At 37.6% G+C, this 23,152-nt stretch overlaps 1 protein-coding gene across 1 annotated transcript in view; it reads right to left on the bottom strand.

Annotated features, from left to right (window-relative positions):
* Positions 1–23,152, bottom strand: part of wdr1 (WD repeat domain 1) — a 44,218-nt gene that overhangs the window by 5,697 nt on the left and 15,369 nt on the right. Inside the window, exons 6-14 of the mRNA XM_063043437.1 lie at positions 19,142–19,219; positions 16,786–16,866; positions 15,631–15,864; positions 11,806–11,893; positions 10,265–10,421; positions 9,150–9,237; positions 8,344–8,454; positions 2,591–2,767; positions 440–584 (exon numbers count right to left, since the gene is read on the bottom strand). Coding sequence (XP_062899507.1) covers positions 440–584; positions 2,591–2,767; positions 8,344–8,454; positions 9,150–9,237; positions 10,265–10,421; positions 11,806–11,893; positions 15,631–15,864; positions 16,786–16,866; positions 19,142–19,219 — 1,159 coding nt within the window. The remainder of the gene's footprint in view (positions 1–439; positions 585–2,590; positions 2,768–8,343; positions 8,455–9,149; positions 9,238–10,264; positions 10,422–11,805; positions 11,894–15,630; positions 15,865–16,785; positions 16,867–19,141; positions 19,220–23,152) is intronic.

Below are 23,152 nucleotides of genomic sequence, written 5' to 3'. Positions count from 1 at the left end.
ATGAATAAAAGCAACTCCTCAGGAACAAAAAGTAAACTGATGGAGAAACACAAGAGGATCAAGCAGCTTCTGTTTGGGTGGGGGGGGGGGTTGCAATGATTTGCCGGCATTTCAGATCAGTCCAAAAATTATGCAAGGGCTCAACCCAGAATGTTCATGGAACTAAAAGGAACATAAATATTGCTCAAACATGACCAATTAGACTATGATACAAAAGAAAAGGACAGAAAACGGAGGAAACTGGAAACAAAAAGTATTAAGATTCAGGTCAGATAACCGCTGTGGAAAGAGAAACAAACACCACTACTTCAAGTCTGTCAATCACAACTAGATGACAATATGGAAATGCCTCTTAAAGCATGACTAATTTAAGCTTAGGAAGAGCTGAGACAGGAACGAGATGAAAAGAATTTAAAAAGGGGGGAAATTTCTGACATACCTGGGATTTTGATTCTTTTAGTTGAATCATCCAAACTCCAAATAAAGACCAATCCATCCATTCCACCAGTTGCAAAGTGCTCATTGTCGGGAGACCATCCCACACAGATAATTTTAGCATGATGGCCATAGAATTCGTTTGCTTGCTGTTCAAAAACACACATCGTTACAATTAGCACAGTTCAAAATCCACCAACTTCTCCAACCACGTGGCCAACCCTTCTGAGAACAGTCAACACAAAACATTTCAATGAATAAAATTTAAGCAAATCTCTATTTAAAGTTCAGGTTTCTGCCTGCTGTGGAAGGCTAAAATCTGGAGAAACATTTTGTACATTTTTAAGAGAATACAAAGTAAAAAGATGCATTCCATTGTCATTTGCAGCTAGTTTTAAAGTTGAATCAGAATAACTTTTAGTGGGAAATACAAGGAACTGGTGTAAAAGAAAATCAATTGAATATAGTTATGCAATTTAGAGTAATTTCCGTCAAAGTGAAATTATTTCCTGTTGTACTGTGGTGATCTGGTAAGCAGCCTGTTACTTTCAGGTGAATGACAGCTTGTGGCTGCAATATAATTTGTGTTTTGGTCACTGTAGGAACAACTAGGATTTGTCACTGCAGTGTTTGATTGGGACAACAAACAAACAAACTTTCCTTTACCTTCATTAAATTTTGTCTGGTGCCTTCCTAACACTGCACCCACTGCATTCTCTCAAACTCAGTCCTCTTATTTCAAGGTCAAATCCCTTGCTTACTTGGATGTCAGTCACAATTTTTCAGCCTTTCCTCACTTCATCCTTCAACACATCACAAGCTTGTATTTTCAAAGCAACGACTCTCCCAAAGTATGCAGAGCTCTAAAAATGCCCACAAATGCTCAATTCACCATAATGACAGCACAGGGTATCCTGGCTTATCTCCTTTTCCAGACGAATGCAGAAGATCAAACTAGCTTATGGATTCACCATTCAAATATCCCCACCTTTCCCAGCCAACCCTTAGGTCTGGGCTGCACATTTTCAACCATGCAAGCCCTAGGCAGTAACCAATCATTTCATGTGGGGTTAGGACAATTGGTTAGCATGATCAGTTTTACTGCAACAATCTCAGATCTTTATGGGTATACCACAATTTATCTGTCAATACCCGACATCAGATATATACATTTAAAGATTCATCACAAAACTACATGGAAACCTCACCATTTATAGTTTGTAGAATGAACACCCTTTGGGGACATTTCTCACTTGGAGAAAGGGGCAGAAACTCATTCGTGCTAGACATAATACATTCAAGATTCACAAGTACACATTCAAACTACAATCATACCTAAACAGTGGTAATGTCTGGCCTTGGCATTGGTCAAGTGAATTAAAATTGTATGGTAACAGAGAAGCACATTACTATGGCATGCATCCACAGTTGAAATCCCTTATGGAATGACAGCACTGTTAACAAGTCTGTATATATTACTGCTACTGAAGATGGCAAGAACCTATCTACTCATCTCTCTGCAGTGCAAGAACTTGCAACAGATATGGGCAACTAAAAATTTCCTGCAAGAGAAGCTGGACAATATTAGTGTTGAGATACACAGGTGTGCTTTCACTTCCAAGCCCAGAAAGTCTAGCCACACTTATTGCTATCCAAGAGTGGGGGGAAAAAAAAATCAACCAGTTAATATGGCTCAAACTGAAAAATCTTCCAATTGTGAATTTTTGTGCCATGCTTCCTATTAAACTAGAGTAATTTTTTGGGGGAGAATTATCACCTAGAATGGCATGTGTACGACATGTGGGAAAAAAAGACGTTGAAGTTACAAAAATAGTAAAGTTCATCATTCCATTTAATTATAGAACAAGTTCAAGACCAAGTTTATTTAATTAAAATGAATTTATTTTGCAGAAAGGATGATGCTAAATTTTTGTAGAGCCAATTATACACAAAGCAGATGTGGATGAGTTACCAGACTGTGGGAGAGGACAATAGCGTTTATTGAAGACACCTTATATTGAAAGAGCTGAATTCCTTTAATTAATCCAATAATTTGATCAGGCTATACACAAGATGAACTATGACAAATTAAGTTGTTACCGCTATCATAAGGAAAGAGTAATTCTTAATCTCCTACAGAAATAGAATTTAATACCTTATAATCATCTCCAACCGTGAATGTTGTTGCTTTATTTGCAGAACAGACAGCAAGGGTTGCACCATCATGTGAATAAGATAGATCAGTAACAAGTGCTCTGCTATCAAGATCCAAAACTTTTTCATTTTTCTGCAATGTGTTTCCTTCAATAGAATATAGGTACACTTTGCTATCCTTCAAAGAAAAGCAAATACCATAATTTAATTTAACAAGAGAACCAAAGTAAGAAACACAGAATTAGAAGCACAAGAACAAAACAATAATACTGCACAATGAAACTTAACATTGATATGGTCTTTAAAATGGAAAAAAAAATACAAATTCCAGGAGATGTTACTGAAGTCTCCAGAAAGGGACAAGAATTTAACTTCAGACAACATGGAGACAAAATTGAGAAGAAAGGCAATGAATAGAGGATGTTATATTCAAATGCATACAGTATACAAAAGTAAGGTAGAAAACCTTATGGCACAGCTAGATATTGTCCGGTCTGATGTTGTGGGCATCACAAAGTCATGGTTGAAAGAAGATCACAGCTGGGAGCTCTAAAATCCAAGGATAGACATTCTAATGTAAAGATAAGCAGGTGGGCCGAGGGTTTTATTTTGGTAAATAAATGAAACTGTATCTTTAGAATGAAGTGGTATATGATCACTAGATGCAGCATCTTTGCAAATAAAGTTAAGAAACTACAAGGGTAAAAAGACCTTGAATGGAAATATATACAAGCCTCTAATCAGTAGTGAGGATGTGGGGTACAAATTACAACAGGAGATAAAAAAGACAATGCTATGATGAGCACAGGGATTTCAATATGCAGGTATATACAGAAAATTAGGTTGGTGCTGGATCCCAAGAGAAGGAATTTGTAAAATGCCCATGAGAAGGCTTTTTAGAGCAGCTTGTGGTTAAGTCCACAAGAGAAGGCAATTCTGGGTTTGGCACTGTGTAATGAACCAGCTTTGGGATTAGAAATAAAGGAACCCTTTAGAGGCAGTGAACATAATATTATAGAATTTACCCTGCTGTTTGAAGGGAGAAGCATGAGAGAGGAGCTGACCAAAGTTGATTTGATGGGGACACTAGCAGGGATGATGGTACAGCAGCAATGGCTGGAGTTTGTGAAAGCAATTGTGAAGTTGCAGGATAGATACATCTCTAAGAATCAACATTCTAAAGGGAGGATGAGGCAACCGTGGGTGACAGGGGAAGTCAAAGACAGCATACTCTAAAAGCAAAAGGGTGGGAATACAATATAGCAAAAAATTCAAAATGCAGTAAGGAGAGAAAAAAAATGAAATAAAGAAAGGTGGCCAATAATATAAAAGAGATTGCATTTTTTTTCAGATATATAAAGAGCAAGAGTGGACATTTGACCACTGGAACACAATACTGGAAAAATAGTAATGGGGAAACAATAAAATAGCAGATGAACTAAGTTTTTTTGTCCATCTTTAACTGTGTAACTACACCAGTAGTATGCTAGAAAATCAACAGCGTCAAAAAGTAGTCTTTATTTTTAAGGAAATGGTGCATGGGAAGTTGAAAGGTTTGATGATAGAACTGGAACAATGAACTAGACCCCAGATATTTGAAAGAAACAACTGAAGAGACTGTGGAGGCATTAGTAGTGATCTTTCAAGAACCACTAAATTCTGGACTGGTTCTGGAGGACTGGAAAATTGCAAATATCACTCCACTCTTTAAGGGAGGGAGACGAAAGACAGGGAATTATAAGCCATTTAGCCTAACTTCAGTAGTTATTAAGATGGAGTCCACTATTGAAGATGAGGTTTCGGAGTACTTGGAAGCACCTGATAAGATAGACTGTAGTCAATGTGGTTTCCTTTGAGGAATTAACAAGCAGAATAGACAAAGGAGAGTAGGTGACTCTCCTTTGAATTTTCGCAAGGAACTGCATACGAGACTGCAAAACAAGTTAGGAGCCCATGGTATTACAAGAAAGATACTAGCATGGACAAAAGATTGGCTGACCGGTAGAAGGCAAAGAGTGGGAATAAAAGGCACCTTTTCCGGTTGGATGTCAGTGATCGGTATTTGTTTTGCTGCCTTTCATGCTATGTTATGTTAATAACTTGGATGGCAGAATGAATGGCTCTGTGGCCTAGTTTGTAGATGATACAAGGATAAGTGGAAGGGTAGGTACTACAGTGTTGAGAAATACATCCTGTAAACACAAAGACTTGGACAGATTAGGAGAATGGGGGCACAGAAGTGGCAGAAGGAATAGAGTGTTGGGAAGTGTATGGTCATGCAGTTTGGTAGAAAGAATAAAGGTGCAGACTATTTTCTAAACAGGGAGTTAATTCAGAAATCAGAGGTACAAAGGGACTTGGAATTACTAGTGCAGAATTCCCTAAAGGTGAGCTTGTAGATGAGTTTGTAGTAAGAAAGGAAAATGCAATGTTAGCATTCCTTTTGAGGAGACTAGAATATCAAAACAATAATGTAATGCTAAGGTAGTTTTGGGCCCTATATTCAAGGATGGGGATGGCAATGGAGAGACCTCAAGGGTTTACAAGAATGATCCCAGATTGAAAGGGTTAACATATGAGGTGCATCTGATAAGCTTTAGCCCTGTACTCATTGGAGTTTGGAGGTGGGGGGTGGGGGGGGAGGGACTGAACTTCATTAAAACATACTGAATATTGAAAGACCTAGATAGAGTGAATGTGGTGAGGATGTTCCAAATAGTGGGAGCGTCTAAGACCAGAAGATACAGCTTCAGAATAGAAGGGTGTCCCTTTAAGATGAGAAGGAGTTTTTTTTTCAGTCAGAGGGAGGTGAATCTGTCACAACAGACAACTGTGGAGACCAAGTCACTGGGTATATTTAATGTGGAGAAGGCAAGAGAATGAAGTTGAAAGGAACAATGAATCAGCCATGATCAAATATTGGAGTAGATTCAGTGGGTCAAGTGGCCCAATTCTGTTCTTGTTTTATGGTCTTCTAAAGGAAAATTGAAGAAATTGACTAAAATGACACAGACAAAAATTACCAAAGGAGGAAGAAACAATACCAAAATTTTAGAAAGAAGCATAGGTGTAATATATATTATGGAGGATCATCAAGGGTTGAACATAATGAACAACCTTTTTTTAAAATTGAGTTTGTCTTATAGGCCTCCCTCCAAGGGACATAAGGGAGCAAATTTGAAAGCAAGTCTCTAAGATATAAAAATATTAAGCAGTAATGGTGAGCTGTTTCTCTCTGATTAACTACATTACAAAGTTATGTTTAAAAATGCACAAATTAATCAAGGGCAGTTAACATGGATTTATTAAGGGAAGATTGTGTCTATCTTTTTTTTTGAGTTGAGGAGGTTGGATGAAGGCATTGAAATTGGTGGTTTACATGGATCTTAAGCACAATATTCAAAGTCCTAAATGGAAATATAAATTTTTAGAAAATGTAAACTTCTGAGATCCTAGGAAGAGTGGCAAACTAGGCCCAGAAACTTTGAAGAAAGATTGGTTAAGCTCCAATTGTTTTCTTTCATACATGTATAGCTGAATGGAGACAGAAGAGCACAAAATTAAGCAGCATAGAGTAAATAAGAAAAAGCAAATCCCCTTGGAAGATCTAGGGCACAGATCTGAAGTTATTGCTAGAAGAATTAGAGGGGAGATGACACTTTGGTAGGATAAACCAGGCTAGGTTTTACATAGTGCACGGCAGGGCACTGAGGAGTGTGGTAGAACAAAGTGATTTGGGAATACAGGTCCATAATTTGTTGAAAGTGGCGTCACAGGTAGATAGGGTTGTTAAGATAGCTTTCTGCACACTGGCCTTCATAAACCAAAGTACTGAGTGCAGGAGATGTGTTATTATGCTTAAGTTGTACAAGACATTGGTGAGACCTCATGTGGAGTATTGTGTGCAGTTTTGGTCACCTACCTACAAGAAAGGTGCAAATAAGGTTGAAAGCATACAGAGAAAATTTACAAGGATGTTGCCAGGTGTGGAGGAAAGATTGAATAGGTTAGGACTTTATTCCTTGGAATGTAGACGATTGAGAGATTTGATAGAAGGAGACAAAATTATGAGGGGTATAGATAAGGTAAATGCCAACTGGGATGAGTGGGACTAAAACCAGAGGTCATGGGTTAAGGGTGAAAGGTGAAGTTCAAGGGGAACACGAGGGAAAACTTCTTCACTCAGAGGGTCATGAGAGTGTGGAATGAGCTGCCAGCACAAGTGGTGCATGCAAGCTTGATTTCAAAGTTTGGATAGGTACATGGATGGTAGGGAAACGGAGGGTTATGGTCCCGGTGCAGTTTGATAGGCGTAGGCAGTTTAAATGGTTCATCATGGACTAGTTGGGCTGCGTTGTACTTTTCTACAAACTCTATGAGGGATTCCGCCCCCCCCCCACCCCCCAAAACAGTTCAATCAATGTCAGGAACTCATTGCCTAAAAGGTTTAGTACAAATAGAATCCCTCATCCCATTCAAACAGAAGTTAGGATGGGCACTTAAAAGAACCATCTGCAGGGCCACAGATGAAATACTGGAGGATAGATGTAGAAAAAATGTCGTCTTTATGATTTTATTGATTATAGGGTTAGAGGCATACAGAACAGAACGAGTCCTTCTGGCCCACCAAGTCTGCGCTGACCAATAAACCACCCAATTACGCAAATCCTAAATTAATTCCTTGTTTTATTTTCCCCAATTTAATTCTTTCTAGATTCCACCACTTACCATGACCCTATAGATAATTTACAGTGCTAATTTAACCTACCAACCCCCATGTCTTTTGAAAAACAGGATGAGATCTGAGCACATGAAAAATACGCTAGAGGATCACAGGGAGAATATGCAAAGGTCAGGGTAGAAGCCTGTGGTTAAGAAGGCATAAGGTGCATTGGCCTTCATCAACCGTGTGATTGAGTTTAGGAGCTGAGAGGTAATGTTGCAGCTATATAGGACTCTGGTCAGACCCCACGGAGTACTGTGCTCAGTTCTGGTCACCTGACTACAGAAAGGATGTGGAAACTATAGAAAAGATGCAGAGGGGATTTACAAGGATGTTGCCTGGATTGGGGAGCATACATTATGAGAATAGGTTGAGTGAACTCTGCCTTTTCTCCTTGGAGCGACAGAGGGTGGGAGATGACCTGATAGAGGTGTATAAGATGATGAGAGGCATTGATCGCATGGATAGTCAGAGGCTTTTTCCCAGGGCTGAAACAGCCATCACAAGAGGGCACAGTTTTAAAGTGCTTGGAAGTAGGTACAGAGGAGATGTCAGGGGTAAGTTTGCTTGGGATTTTTAAAAAAAAAATGCAGAGAGTGGTGAACGTGTGGAATGGGCGGCCGGTGACGGTGGTGGAGCCAGATGCGACAGGGTCTTTGAAGAGGCTCCTGGATAGGTATATGGAGCTTAGAAAAATAGAGGGCTATGGGTAACCCGAGGTAATTTCTAAAGTAAGTATCTGTTCGGCACACCATTGTGGGCCAAAGGGCCTGTATTGTGCTGTAGGTTTTCTATGTTCTATGTTTCTAAGCCAAGACGTCAGCACCATGAAGCAGCAGCTGCATCCTTGCGCCACCCTAATTTCAAGGTGTAAAGGAGTATCTAAGTGTTTTTAAAGCAATTGCGTATTCAGTAGAACTACATGCTAAAATGTACATCAATTACAAACTTCGATTAAGTTTGTTCTGTTAAAGTTTCATTCAATTTCAAAAATGTTCCTAAAAAGCAGTGAACAAAAGATAGTATCTTACATTTCCTCCCACAGCCACAGTTACTCCTCCAGGGTGAATTGACACAGATTCTGGGTCATAACCAGGATTTTCAACAGTGAAAACTTTCTTCTTGTTCTTCAGAAGTACAATCTGAGCATACAAATACATTGAGTAGCCTCATTTTAAAAGCTATTTGTTGTAGATTGAACAAGTTTAAAGAATCATAAGCTAAATGATACAACTTAATTTGCCCATTTGAAACTACACAATAAAATTCTTCCAAATTTGCAGTGGCCCTTCTCAGTTGAACAATTGACAAAGCAAAAAAAATAGTGAAATTAAATATTTTATTTAAGCCCAACAAGATTCAATTACATTATAAACACAAGATAAGATAATCTGAATCAATCTGAATAAAAACCTCCACCCCCTCCAAAAGAGAAATAGAATAAAACAGAAACAGAATAATTTTATTTACACCACCATAAGCCTGTTCTGCTAAATGAGACCATAGCTGAAGCACCTTCAATAACTCCAAAAGACTGAGGTTTGGTAAAATACTGAAAGGCTTTTATTCGCTGTATAATACGACCTCCATGGTGAGTGTCTGCCCCCGGACTGAGGGGGAGGGGCAAGGTGAACACCTTTAAACAGGACTCTGTGGGAGGAGCCACAGGGGCAGTCAGCAGAGGGGCGTGTCCAGACAGTTAACCCAGTTACAACATATATATATGGTTTACCACAATAGCTGAACTTATGTATCGGACAATACCCCCTAAAGTAAATGTATCATGTATTAGCTTTTAGTCACAAAACTATACATCATTCATAAGGCTTAACGTTACCTGGTTAATACAAATAACCACTGTATAGTCACCAGGACCAACTGCTAATTTCTTGGGTTGGACATCCAGCTTTACTGTATTTTGAGCACTAAATAAAACAAAAGCAAAGTTATTCATGTTCTTACACATTATTCCATCATTTTCCCCAAAATAACTTACAATATCCAATCTCTTTTCCCATGAAGGGGGAGGGAGAAAAGAAGATGGGATACAATAAAAATAAACACTCATCTTACCAATGCTCCTCATGATTTTCTATATTTCTAAGGTCACCTCTGAACCTGCTACAGTACGTATGCTCCAGGACAAAAAGTCTAACCTATATACACTTTTCTTATAACAAGTGACAGTAACAACCTTTTAAAAAAATTTCTGCACCTTTCCAACTGATTGCCATCCTTCCAAAAGCTGGGTGACAAAACTGCTCATTAATCCAAATATGATCTCATCACTGGTTTGTACAGTTGCAACATGACATCTTAACTCCTATGCTCAGTGATCTGGCTGAAGACAAGCATGTCAAGGAAATATCTTCTTTGGTATCCTGTTCATCTGTGGTATCACTTTCAGGAAACAACTTACCTGCAACTCCATTTACTATCCAAGCCCTGCCTTCATTTTACTCACTGAATTTGCATCTTGCCAAGATCTGAGCCAAATTCCATATGATACTCCTTGGTCCAATATGCCAGTTGATGTAGATCCTGTTGTAATCTTAGATCACTATCCACTGTACCACCAAATGTGTCTTCCACAAACTTACTATGCCAACTACACTCTTATTCAATTCATTCATATATTAATTATTAATAAAGCTGATGAACAATGGTGCACCCAACACTGATCCCTGTGGTACACAGGCCTCCAATCTGAGAAACAACCTTCCAGTCCCACACAGCCAATTTTGTAACCATTTGGCTAGCTCACCTGGGACTCCATGTAATCTAATGTTCCAGACTTGCCTACCATGTTGGTTGTTGTCAAAGGTCTAGACTAGCCCACAATGTGGGATCTAGTCCTTATCAACAAGTTGATATCTTGTGCAAGATAATTGCAAAAGGCCAGTTTGTGCTCCCCCAGGAAAAATATGGAATTACGAAATGAAAATATCTTACTTGTGCTCTTTCTTGATCAAATTGACGTAACGCACAGTATCATCCATACCACAACTGACAAGTTCATCTGCATCATTGATCATCATAGATGACACCATATTGGTATGGCCTTTCCCTGAAAAACCATCATTCTCTCCAGATGGAGCATCCCAGTAATGTGAGACCATATTAATCAAGGAAAGGTAAAATAGAAACTTCACCAATACACTCAAAGCCTTTGTTATTTCACACATTTTAAACAGGGAAAGACCAGTTTGGTCTAATGTTGCTGACCTGGTCCCATTGTAATAACACTAAATTATTTGATTTGAATTAGTCATAAAACTAAAAGTGCAAAAAAGTAATATTATATTTTGCACTGTTGTTCAACTTTCCCTTCATGGGAAAAAAAATATTGGTTGCAACCCAAGTTTAATGGCCAAGTTTTGAAAAGCTGCTTTCAAAAAGTTGGGAAGAAGACTGTTTTTACAGGAAATTCCCATGGAGAAAAATTGTACAAGGCAACTGCTGCTTTAGTGCATGGCTCAGTGCAAACCAAATGTTTGCCCCAAATTTTTATGGTTGCATTGAGTCAATTGTTAACCAAATCAACCAGGGTAGATATCATTAAATTTCCTAACTAAATATACTTTATAATTTCTGTATTGGTTTCAAAATAGCTCATGATCACAAGTAGCATGAATATCAAATTTATTTTAAATAATCTACAGGAAAACATGCATGGTAATTAAATACCCAATTCCAATTACGTCCTATTGACTCCTGGATTTTACTCCTGTTGAATACGTTTCAGGAATGATCAGTGACTTTACACAGCAAAATAATGAATGCTTGAAACTTGAATAAAACATTCTGATTCAACTTACTAATAGAAGTGTTTTACAGATGTTTGCAATAAAGATAACAGCTTACTTCACTGACAGCAAAGCTGAAAATGGCCTATAGTTCCTCTATCAGAGGAGATTTAAAAGGTTGATGAAATAAAATACTTTAAGAGAGGTCATGCAGAATTCTTATGAAATATACTCCATTTCATAAATAAAACAGCAATATTTCAATTTCAGGCAGTTAAGATGGCCATATTTGAAAATACAGTGCATTGTTACCGAAGAAAATAAAACATTTTGCCCAAGTCACATTTTACAGAAAATATCAGCATGAAGAAAATGATTCCAAACAGGATGACAGAAACAAATACATTACTGTTTAAACCTAGTTCCTTAAATAAATAGGTTCTCATTACTATTAAATATCAAAATCACTTCCTAAAATCTAGTATCACCAAAATGCTATTTATAAGCAACAACAAATTCAAGCTCAGCAAATTTGGGTAGAACAAATTGGGGATAACACAAATTAAAATCTTTAATGAGAATCTACAAAAAAAACCATAATTCATTATAGCCAAACAAAGTTTATGGAATTGAATGAAATAAAATAGGCAAATTATTTTTATCCACTATGTTCTAAGCTATGCAGTTAAATATTTCGGCATGTGACTGAAGTCCAGTCAAAATATCCACAACAAAATAAAAGGATATTTATATGACCATCATGGCTGCCCGAGTAAATAAATTGCTTCCCATCATCAGTGTGAACAGTCAAAGACTGAATTGACTTGGAGTGTCCCTATAAAATAAAACAATATTATCAAAACTTAGGACATACAGATGCACAGATACAAAAATAATCTGGTTGTGTATGCAACCCAGGCCAACAACACGATTGAGGATAAGTCAAACAGATGAAAGAAAAGCCAAACGCAACAAAATCTTTCAAACTTGTCACAAAAGGTTAACACATATACCCTGGTTAATTAATTCCAAATAATTTTCTACTTTTAACATGGCAATGGTCTTTAAAAGGTTAAACAAATATTATTGAAGCACCCAAACCAAAGTCAATGCTCCAGGGATGATTCAAGTTTTGTGGAGGACAGCATTTTAGACCAAGCACAGGCACTACACAGTTTCAGAAATTGTAAGGATCAAGGAACTGTTTCGCTACATCTAAACCCTAAAAACATGAAAACATCATTGAATCAAACTATTCTAATCTTCTAATAAAAGAGACAATTTTTGTGCCTTAAACTATGAAATTCTACTCAAAAAAATCATGGGCTTATTTGTTATCAGCAATTATTTATTTGCCAAGAAAAAGCTAATTGAGATGTTGTGTGCAATGGGACAGTCTTGGTCTGTTCAGTTTGCTTTTGTATACTGTGTTTGAGTTGCAATTTGGACTCTAGGTGCAATATATTCAAGTTTGCACACATGGACTACAGTCCTCTTTAGTCTGATTCTATACTGTCACAAACTTAAGAGTCATTGTTTCCTCTATGTTGGAAATATAATTGAAGTCACCTAGTTACAACAGGTTTCTATTCATGATAACTGTTCTGGTTGGAACAAAAGAAAACCCAGTGTGTGATCTCCAATATCACATGAACAGCTGTGATGGGAGAGTGACCAGGGCCTGGGTAAAGCAGCCACTGGCTGGCCTCAGTATGGGAGCAACCCATTTCTGCTCTATTGGGCTCAAATTCCCACCCCCCCCAAAAAAAATTGCTGCAACTCACAAGGGGTGGTGCAGGTGAGGAGAGAAGGAACATAGAAATGCCCCTTTCCCACCCAGGTGCTACAATCAGGAATTCTATCCCCATTTATCACTCCAGATAAGATGCATTTGTAAACTGGGAGGACCCATATGGAGGTGCATTATTGTGAATTTAGCTCAAGAAAGAATGACATTTTGATACCATAAGAGATTGAGAAAACCCATGAAAGATTAAACTTTAAACGCGAGAATAGTAATTCTACCAAAATAAAAGTAACCTGGCACAGACAAATCACCCCATGATCGCATCATACACAAATGAATCTTATCCCTTCCCTCTTTTGTTATGTGCACATTTTTAATGGCCCTCATTCAACACCCCCAGCCAGATATTTATATCCTAGCCAGTTTATAGAGGTGTTTGGAGTTTATAACAATGTTCCAATATTGTCAGCCCGCTGTGGAGAGGATCAAGCTATTAATTGTGCAACATAGCAACCTGTTATTAGTGCCCTCATTAAAAGTCATATTTTCCCCTACAGCATAAACTCTTTTCAAATTGTTTCAAGCACGTCTGTACATGATACTTTTTACAATTGATAAGGTCACACAAGCATGTTTCTCAGGATACATTGGCAAACTACAAAAAAAATCGTACCAAATGACAGAGCTAATGAAGTATCTAAACCTGACATACATTTAATCCCACTGTAATTCAACTTTATAATTGGCTCTTACAACTACTATGAAATGAAATGTCATGTGCTCTTCTGGTAGATTCATGTAAAGTAAAATGTAAATAACATTTTCATAAGATCCAGAAAATTTTGCCTTTCTGCACATAAAGAAACAATATCAATTAAAGCCAACAATATCAATTACAGTTATTTTAGCACTAGAGGTATGATTCCTATGCTGAAGGTTAAGTGTTCCTCCAATCTTTATACCCCAAGAGAATTCTGATCATATTCACCATATTAATAGTAACAGAACCTTAAGAGGATGGGTTTCTTCATGAAGATAATTTAAAGCACAAATCATTTCACAGAAGACAAGCTAAAGTACAAAATTAGTTAAAATCCACCATAACCGCCACATGAAGATCACTTGCAAGCAAAATGACATGCATGTCATAAATTACATGTAAATAATCTGGAGTTTTGATAATCTTAGATTAGAATTTCTTAATATTTGATCTGTACATAAAATAGACTGCATGCTAACCAGAGGAAAATAACCATCTTACAAAGTCCCAACTCAGATTAAAGCCCATTTTGACTTCCACTGCTGCCTGATCCATTCTAACACCCGAACTGCAGGCATATTTGAATTCAACAAGCCAGAATTTGGAAACAATGCTTAATGCACAAACAAGCAGAATGCCAACCATTGTTTTTAATCACTTTTAAAAACAAAAAAAAAATGCTATCTCAATACTAACTTAAAACCATAGATTGCACAGGCAAAGTGCAAACCCAAATCAAACAGGAAGAGAAAAAAGCTGAATAATTCCTTTGCCTTTTTTTTTTGCTGTTCTTCCACTTGAAGTATCACATACGCATTTAAATAAGCAACATGCTAAAGCTTTTCGCAGAAGCTGCCCTGATACTGCACTTTCAGATTCCACAGAGCTTGGCATCATTTTAATTTACAACAACTAACAAGCTTTTGAGAATATTCTTCCTCTGGATGGTAGAAGTTACAAGACAGTTAGGTAAGACAATGTTAATGCAAAATGTAGGATAAACAACTGTCAACAAGGAACTGGTACTCAGAGGGATCAATGCAATTAAAATGATCAAACTGTCCACTTTGTACAATGGCTGCTATAGCTCTGCTGGGAACAGGGATTGTCTGGTAAAACAGTGCACAGCACTGTCATCATAAAGATAAAATTGTAGGAAAATGAAAATCAAAATATATTTCTGGAAATCTGGAATAAAAATAGAAAACACTGGAAACTCAGCAAGTTAGTTAAAAGGAGAAAATTTTAGGTCTGGGAACCTTCAACATATTAAGTCCATTTCACTTGACAGAAGCAGTGTGATCTTCTGAATATTTCCAGAATTTTCTGCTGTTAATATTGGGAGAAACAGCTTGCAAAGTTTAGGGATGGGGGTGGTGGAGAAGGTGGAACCCCTAGAGCTAATATTACAATGCAGCAAAAACTTTATGTTGTTGGGTCAACTTTTAAAAGAGGGAGTACAGAGAAAGTAGGATGGAAAAAAAAACAATAAAATTTCATTATTTAGACAAAAGATTATACTTTCTTAAACTACGCCAAAAGCATTTTTGTATATAACTCAGATTGAAAGGTAGAGTATATTTTATATTTCATAAATATTTCCACCCCTCTAAGAAAATCTTACTGCATTGGTACTTTCCCATCTGACTTCATCCCAGTTTTTCAAGTTGGTCATCAGCAACTGAATATAGCTAGCGTTACTTTTTTTACGCTCAAGTTCATGAATTATCAGTTATGTTTATTAACACCATCCTTAGTAAGGTATGCAATTTCACGATGAGGCACTGACAGTCACTGCTGATTCTTGAGGAGGACGAGGAATCCACATTTCCAAAACATACATTATTGACCTTTAACATGGAAAACCTGATAATTTAGAAAACTATTTTTTTAGTATTTCACACCCTAGTGTAATTTTTCTAATGACATCCAGATTGAACTTTAATTTCAAATTATATTTTGTCAAAGTCTGAATGATAGACTATTTTTTAGATAACTTGCTTCCTGATTGACGTATGACATGAAAACACTGCATCCGTGAATGAAATTGACAATGCACAAATACCTTGATAACACGGAGAGGCTTGTTGGGATTATCTTTATCCAGATAGTTGATATATCCAGAAAGTGAAATGCTCAGCAGATATTTTGGGTGCCACAAGCAGCCCAACTGTTGGTCCAGTATATCAGATCCCATGTTAAATGTTGTCACTGCAGTATTGGTTTCAACATCCCATAGTTTAACAGTCTTATCACCAGAGGCAGAAAGGAGATATCTTTCATCATCACTCCAACTAATCTGTTGATTGCAATAAAACACAAACATTAAAATATGGCACATAAATGAGTTAGTATGTCAACTTACTGATAGTTTTCCAGTAACTTCTAAACCGAGTTACCACATGGTTCAAGCTTGCAGAATACTTTAGTAAGTGAAAACATCATTATGGGGCAATGAATTTGAAATTCATGGTCCATCTTAAAAACCTAGACTGGTCTTGTAAATAGAGAATGAAGAAAGTGTTGCCATCTAGGTTCCGTTTGCTCTTTCAATGTACTCTTAATATCCAATGGTATCAATTCCAAGGGGCAGGAGAGCCATCTCTGACGACACAAGAGAATTTAGATACTGGTATCTGCATCAACACAGTCTACTGGAGGAACTAGTGGTCAACCCAACCAGTGTTAGTATTTCAGGTTTATATCCTGCTGTCAGGATTGACAGCGGAGAGGAGAAATAGCCAGCATAGAGAAAAGGGCAGTGACAAGAAAGGATTCTGAACTGAACAATGGACTGAGTGGTGCAAGACCTAGAGCATCAATCATTTTCTCCCATTGATGCTCCTCCACCTGCTGAGTTCCTGTAGAAGACTGTGTGGATCTTCCTTTATGCTCTTGGCCAATAAAAACTGATCATCCGGCCATTGGCACTTTTTGGAAAATTTATGTGAATTTATAAAGTAGGTGCTGTATTGTAAATGTCAAGTAACCAACAGAAAAATGGGAAAAAAGACATTTCCAAATGACAAAATGTGTGTGTGTGTGTGTGTGTGTGTGTGTGTGTGTGTGTGTGTGTGTGTGTGTGTGTGTGGTGTTGGATATATAAAAGTTGGATTTTAAGAAAAAAAATTCAGTCCAGGTAGAGGCATGTGCCTATCAGCAAAAGCTGGATATTCGAGTAAAAGTTAAAACAATGTTACCATGAAAAGAAAATACTTACAGCATATATACCTCCACTGTGGGCCTCATCTTGTCCAAGAGAACTTAACTGAGTTGCATCTTTCCCATCATAGAGAAAAATCTATTTGAAATTACAGGCAGATAATAATTATTTCATAAAATAGAATATAACATGCTGATTCCTTTAATACAAGACTCTGCAGCAAAAGACAACAAATGAACCATTTAAACATAATGGTGAAAGAAACAATCCCCCCAAAAATCCTCTCTTTTACAGAAATGAACAGTGTTTCTAGCCCTGAGGAAGATTCCCAAAAAAGTTGACATTATCTAAGAGCAGCACCTGTAAAACTAGAATAATGTCATGAGGGTCATTATTATCCAGCCCTTTACCTTTCACACCTATCACTTCCCAGCTTCCAAGTGCCTCCCCAATCACCTGGCTTCACTTATCACTTTCTGGCTTGTCCTCCTACCCCTCCACACCCCGCCTTATTCTAGCATCTTCCCCCTTCATTTCCAGTTCTGATGAAGGGTCCTGGCCTGAATTGTTGACTGCTTATTCATTTCCATAGAATGCTACCTGACCTTCTGAGTTCCTGTCTCAGTTTGTATGCATCGATCTGGATTTCCAGCATCTGCAAAATCTCGAGTTCATGTATTTCCAACTACCAATCAGCTGTGACCCAACATATTGGCTTCATTTTGGCCATAATTAGAAATAATCAAAAAATGTCTACACTAGTTCCCATATCCATACTGTAGTTTTTAGTTTACTTAAGTATTATTCTTCATCCTTAACATTAGCTTCTTATTGTTATTGATCGACAACTTCCAATGCTTGAAAATGATTGCCAAATTTACCCAAAAACCAAATCTCACTTTTCAGTTTCTAAAGTGTCAAAAATGCAGATCTGACAAAAGAGTAAAAATTTAATTCAATTAAATAATGGCAAATTGTAGAAGAACCATCTTCCATACACAAAGGAACTATGTTTGCTTGCTACTGATACCTTCCTTCCTCCTGCCTGATAAATAACAACACCAGAAGTAGACGGTGTGAAACACTGACATAGATTTGGCAAAGACAAACTTGATGATCATACACTACAACTATCAGCATTGCTAATTCTAAAATACAAAATAAGTATCTCCCAACTTAGCTCACGCATCAGTTTATTAGAATTCGGAACCTTCACTCAGATCTTTGTTACCATGAGTATTGACAATTTCAATGCACAGTGCCTCTTCACAGATTCTGTAGAAATTAACATTCGCTAGCCATATACCAGCTTGCATTCATGTCCAACAGAACCATTACCAGTGCTTGACAACCTGCCCCAATTAACCAGAATCCACGCTACTATTTTCCCTATCATTTCTCAAGTAGTTTCCAACTGATAAAACCATACAGAGCTCAGATGGACTAATTTTCTAGCATATTTTGCAAAAGCTTCAGGTGCCTTTTTGCATATTTAAACTGATGAAGTGCCAATTTGAAGCTGATGCCAAGCATATTCAACGGCATTCCTTATGGCGAATATAAACTTAAATAAGCAGCCATAGAAAATTTATGGATCTAAAATACACAACATAACTACAAGTGATTACTTAAAGTTATGCTATGGTTTTAGATTGGATTAGATTTCAATGTGTACAAAATTATTGTATTTTCCTACTAATTTTAATTTTGAAATAATGTTTTTAAACACTTATTAGAATCAATGCTTATGAGTCAATAAAATAAAACACAACATCTGAAATAAGGCTTTGAAATTGGAATTGTGATCTTAATATTACATTGATCTACTAGTCATAAGCAGTTTTATCTCTAGAATGACAAAGATACAAGTTACAGGATAAAGTTTATAATCACAACACTATCCACTTTTAATACCGTATATCCAACATTGGGAAAACTGCATGGCAATATAAATGTTAACATAATATGTGCAGATGTTATACTGACTACTTAACTTGATAGTTTTGAAACTTAAATTTTTGAAGCTTTTTGCACCATAAAACAACTCATTTCTTTGATGTCAATGACAAATAATTCACATTTAATACAGCTTTCTCTCAAGCTTTATTCAAGTTAAAGGAGCACTTCTCATTACGGTAAAAGATCAACTTACTTTCCTTAGCAAAGGAGGCTAAAGTTAAATAATTTAACTTTAAGTAAATTATAATATAATTCATAAAGATTTTTTAAAAGCAAAAATTGCTGATAGATATTGACAGTCTTGAGTGACTGTGTAATTTCATCAAGCACAAGTTGCCTCAGCATGCAGTCAGAACATGTAGGAGCACAAAACTGAAATTTCAACCTGGAAAAAAAAGAGGTTGCAAGTCACAAACAAAGTCAAATCAGATAATTAACAAATAAAGGCTCTGACCTTCCCATCTGCACCAGCAGAAGCAAACAATTTTCCCTTAGGAGAGTATCGCACACAGTTAACGAACTTTGAGTGGCTCTACAACAGAATCAAAATCCAGAGAATTAGCACACACAAAGCACTTGTTTTATAAATGAAGTTTTAAGATATTAAATTGACAAATAAATGTTCTGTAATATTACAGAACAGACAGTAAGACAATCTACACAGCAAGTAGCACAGAGGTGGGCCAGTCAGTAGAGCTGCTGCTTCACAGCTCAAGAATTACAAACGTTTGTAAATCCAGACATCCAATGTAGTCAAGTTGAGTCTGCACGTTCTGTGACCACACAGATTTACCCTCGTTGCTACAGTTTCCTCCCATGTCCCAAAGACATGCAGGTTGGTGGATTAATTAATATACATGAAGACAAGGGAAACCCAGAATATGTGCCCCAAATTAAAAATGGGGCACGGCCAAAATTGAAGTAATGAAAGTCACAGATGTGCAAAACTATAAACAAAGGGAATTGCATTATTTTAGATACAAGGGACAGATCAGAGCAACTTAATGGAATAAAAATGTTAAAATTGAAGATGGTCAGGTAATAAGGCAAATTAGCCTAATGGACTGGTTATTTTACAGAGATTGAAGTCAGCAGCAGACTGTCCAAAAGGTCAAGTGTTTTGGTTTGCATTTGGCCATCAGGAAAGTGATCAAGGCAGTATTTAGTGACCAAAGTTTTTAGTAGCATCTCAAGCATCAACTTCAGAGAAATGCAGCAAATATAGGCTACTTCATCAGAAACTAGAGATAAGCGAAGCCTTAGTAATGCTGCCTATACCCACAAATTTGCTATTAATGCATCGAAACAAAAACTTCAGTGAAAGCATTTAAAGTTATATAATCAAAAACCCAACTCTCATTTTAACACAAAACATAGCTGACTATTTCATAGTCCTGATACAGGGCCTCAACCCAAAATGTTGACAACTATTTTACCCCCACAAATACTGAGTTTAACTCCCCCCCGCCCTCCCCCCCCCCAGCAGCAAGTTCTTTGCCTCAAAAAAAACAAGACTGCTTAATTAGCCAAATACTCAAGATACACTAGCTGCTATATGTTTTGGGCGAGTCATGAGGCCAATTGCCAAATGAGGTTCAGTTCCCTAGAAAATTGCTTTTGGAGAATTTTTCATTTCCTGAATGGTCATTCTTTTATTGTCAGTAGAACAGCTCCTAGACTCAGTCAACTGGTGTTTTTTTGCCAATTTCTATCAACTGGGGTTTCAAAGCCAAGATTTTGTATAATCCAAAAAAAAAATCCAAGGAAACAAACAGATAAAATTTGGATTTGAAATCCAAGCACATACACAAAGTGGTCCTGCCAAAGGGTTTCAGCCCGAAACGTTGACTGTACTTTTTTCCCCATAGGTATTGGCTGGCCTGCTGAGTTCCTCCAGCATTTTGTGTGTGTTCCAAGGAAACAGGATGGCTTTCTCCAATATGAATTTCAAAAGCTGGTAATCAGCCGCCAGAGGAAATTCCAGTTTTATTTGAAGGAATCTAACCAAGCTGGCTTGGGAAAAAAAACTGGAAAGCAAAACAAGAAACATCTATCTAATGGGTAGCCTTTTAATTAGTGGTCTAGAATTTGAACTAAACGTGAATTTTACTTGCATATTCACCATGCCAGTAGCTAAGAATTTCCTCATAGTTATGGAAAGGCCTGTTGTAGTTGAACACTATTAAATGTACTGACAAGTCCAGTCTATACTTATCTCCTTGCTAATCAAAGATGGAATATTATTTACTAAAGTTGAGTTTATTTTCATGTGCACGAGTACATTGTGCAAAGGTGCAATGAAAACCCCACTTGCAGCAGCAGAGGCACACAGTATCTTTTTTGGAACAAAAGTATATTTTAACACAAAGTGATCATAGCTGAACCATAGTGATCAGAAGTACATCATAATATGTCACTTGTACTCAAATATAGTTAACTCTTTTATGAGAATAAGATACAAGAGCAGAATTAGGCCATTTGGCCCATCGAGTCTGCTCCACTATATCATGGCTGATCCAATTTCCCTCTCAGCCTCAATCTCCTGCCTTCTGCCCATTTACCTTCACGACTAATCAAGAATCCATCAACTTCTGCCTTAAATATACCCAATGGCTTGGTCTCAACAGCCATCTTTGGCAATGAGTTCCACAGAACCATCACTCTCTGGCCAAAGAGGTTCCTCCTCATCTCTGTTTTAAACAGATGCCCCTCTATTCTGAGCTGTACCCTCTGATCTTAGGCTCCCCTACCATACACCATCCTCTCCACATCCAATCCATCGAGGCTGTGCAACATTCAATGAAGTCATCTCTCATTCTTCTGAATACCAGTGAGTAGAGGCCCAGAGGCAAATGCTCCTCGTATGACAAGCCTTTCAATACTGCAAGTCTTTGTATCAGTTTCTGTTACCACAATCTTCTTAAAAAGGTACTAATACTCAGACCTCCAAGAACTACAGTCAGGCACATGATATGGCTTTCTGACTCAGCCCACTGTTAACCTACCTATTTTGGCTCAGAAGATAATTGTAATACAGATGTATTCCAGACAGATTCATTCTCCACTTCTGGTGTGTTCATGGTTAACATTATGATTCACATGCACTTTTCATTCATTTCAAATTTTGCAAAGAATGTTTGAACATACAAATTTTGACAATTGTCAGGCACAATTTTAACCCTAATTTTTTCACTTTTCTATTACTGATCATCCCTGCTGGGGTTTCTTACAATGGAACTCTGATGCTTTGAATGGGACCGAAACCATATGGAGTTTTGTTTAAACTCTCAACATTTGGGAAAACCATTCAAATTTAATTCAAAGTATTCAAAGCCTTCAGCGCATGATAGATCCACCAGTGTGAACCAGCTGATTGAATGGGCAGTTCTATAATTGACCAAAAGTACAACACCCTGCAATTCAACACTATCACATTTCATTAGCAAGGGAAAATAAATATAAGGCAGGAACAAGTGGAGAGGCTTTAGCTCAACAGGCATGGGCAAGGCAAGTTTCTTCTTCTTCAGCAGCTAGTGCAGTAAGAATGACTTCAAGGGCTGTGTTATGTTTTTTACACGAGATGTGGGAACTCTGGGAGATTGCCAGGCTCCTGGATAACCACATCTGTACCAAGTGCAGCTCCTTAGAGACCATGTTAAGGAACTGAAGCTGCAGCTCGATGACCTTCGGCTCATATGGAAAACAGGAGTGACTATCTCTCTGTAGTTCCTATTTATCACCCAAGTTGCAGGAGACAGGTACCCGGTTTACTCTCAGGAGATGGAAAGGAAACAGGCAGCCAGTGCAGAGTACCTCTGTGACTGTGCCCCTCAATAACAAGCATACTGCTTTGGATACTGTTGAAGAGGACAATCTACTGGGGAGAGTCGCAGCGAATGGGTTGCCTTTACTACAGGGAAGGTTCTTGAGAAACTGAAAGGTCTGAAGGTAGACAAGTCACCTGGACCAGATGGTGTACACCCCAGGGTTCTGAAAGAGGTGGCAGAAGAGATTTTGGAGCTATTAGTAATGATCTGTCAAGAAACTCCAAACCCTAACATGGTTCCAAAGGACTGGAAAACTGCAAATGTCACTGAACTCTGAGAAGGGAAAGAGATAGAAGAAAGGAAATTATAGGCCCGTTAGCCTGACCTCAGTGGCTGGGAAGATGCTGAAGTTGATTGTTAAGGATCAGGGTACTTGGAGGCATATGATAAAACTGACCAAAGTCAACATGGTTTCCTTAAGGGAATATCTTGCCTGACAAATATGTTGGAATTATTTGAGGAAATAACAAACAGGATACACAAAGGAAAAGTGATAGTTGTTGTCTAGCATTAACTTGAGAGAGCGTTCAAACCCATGACACAGACTGCAGCCTGTTGCTGGAAATGTTCTGATCATGTACAGATACGAAGACCAGCTACATAACAGTTATGTGTACATATTCTATTTAATGCAGAAA

Source organism: Mobula hypostoma, chromosome 3 (assembly GCF_963921235.1).
Source record: "Mobula hypostoma chromosome 3, sMobHyp1.1, whole genome shotgun sequence".
In the NCBI taxonomy this organism is placed as follows: domain Eukaryota; kingdom Metazoa; phylum Chordata; class Chondrichthyes; order Myliobatiformes; family Myliobatidae; genus Mobula; species Mobula hypostoma.
This window is presented reverse-complemented; position numbering and strand designations above follow the sequence as displayed.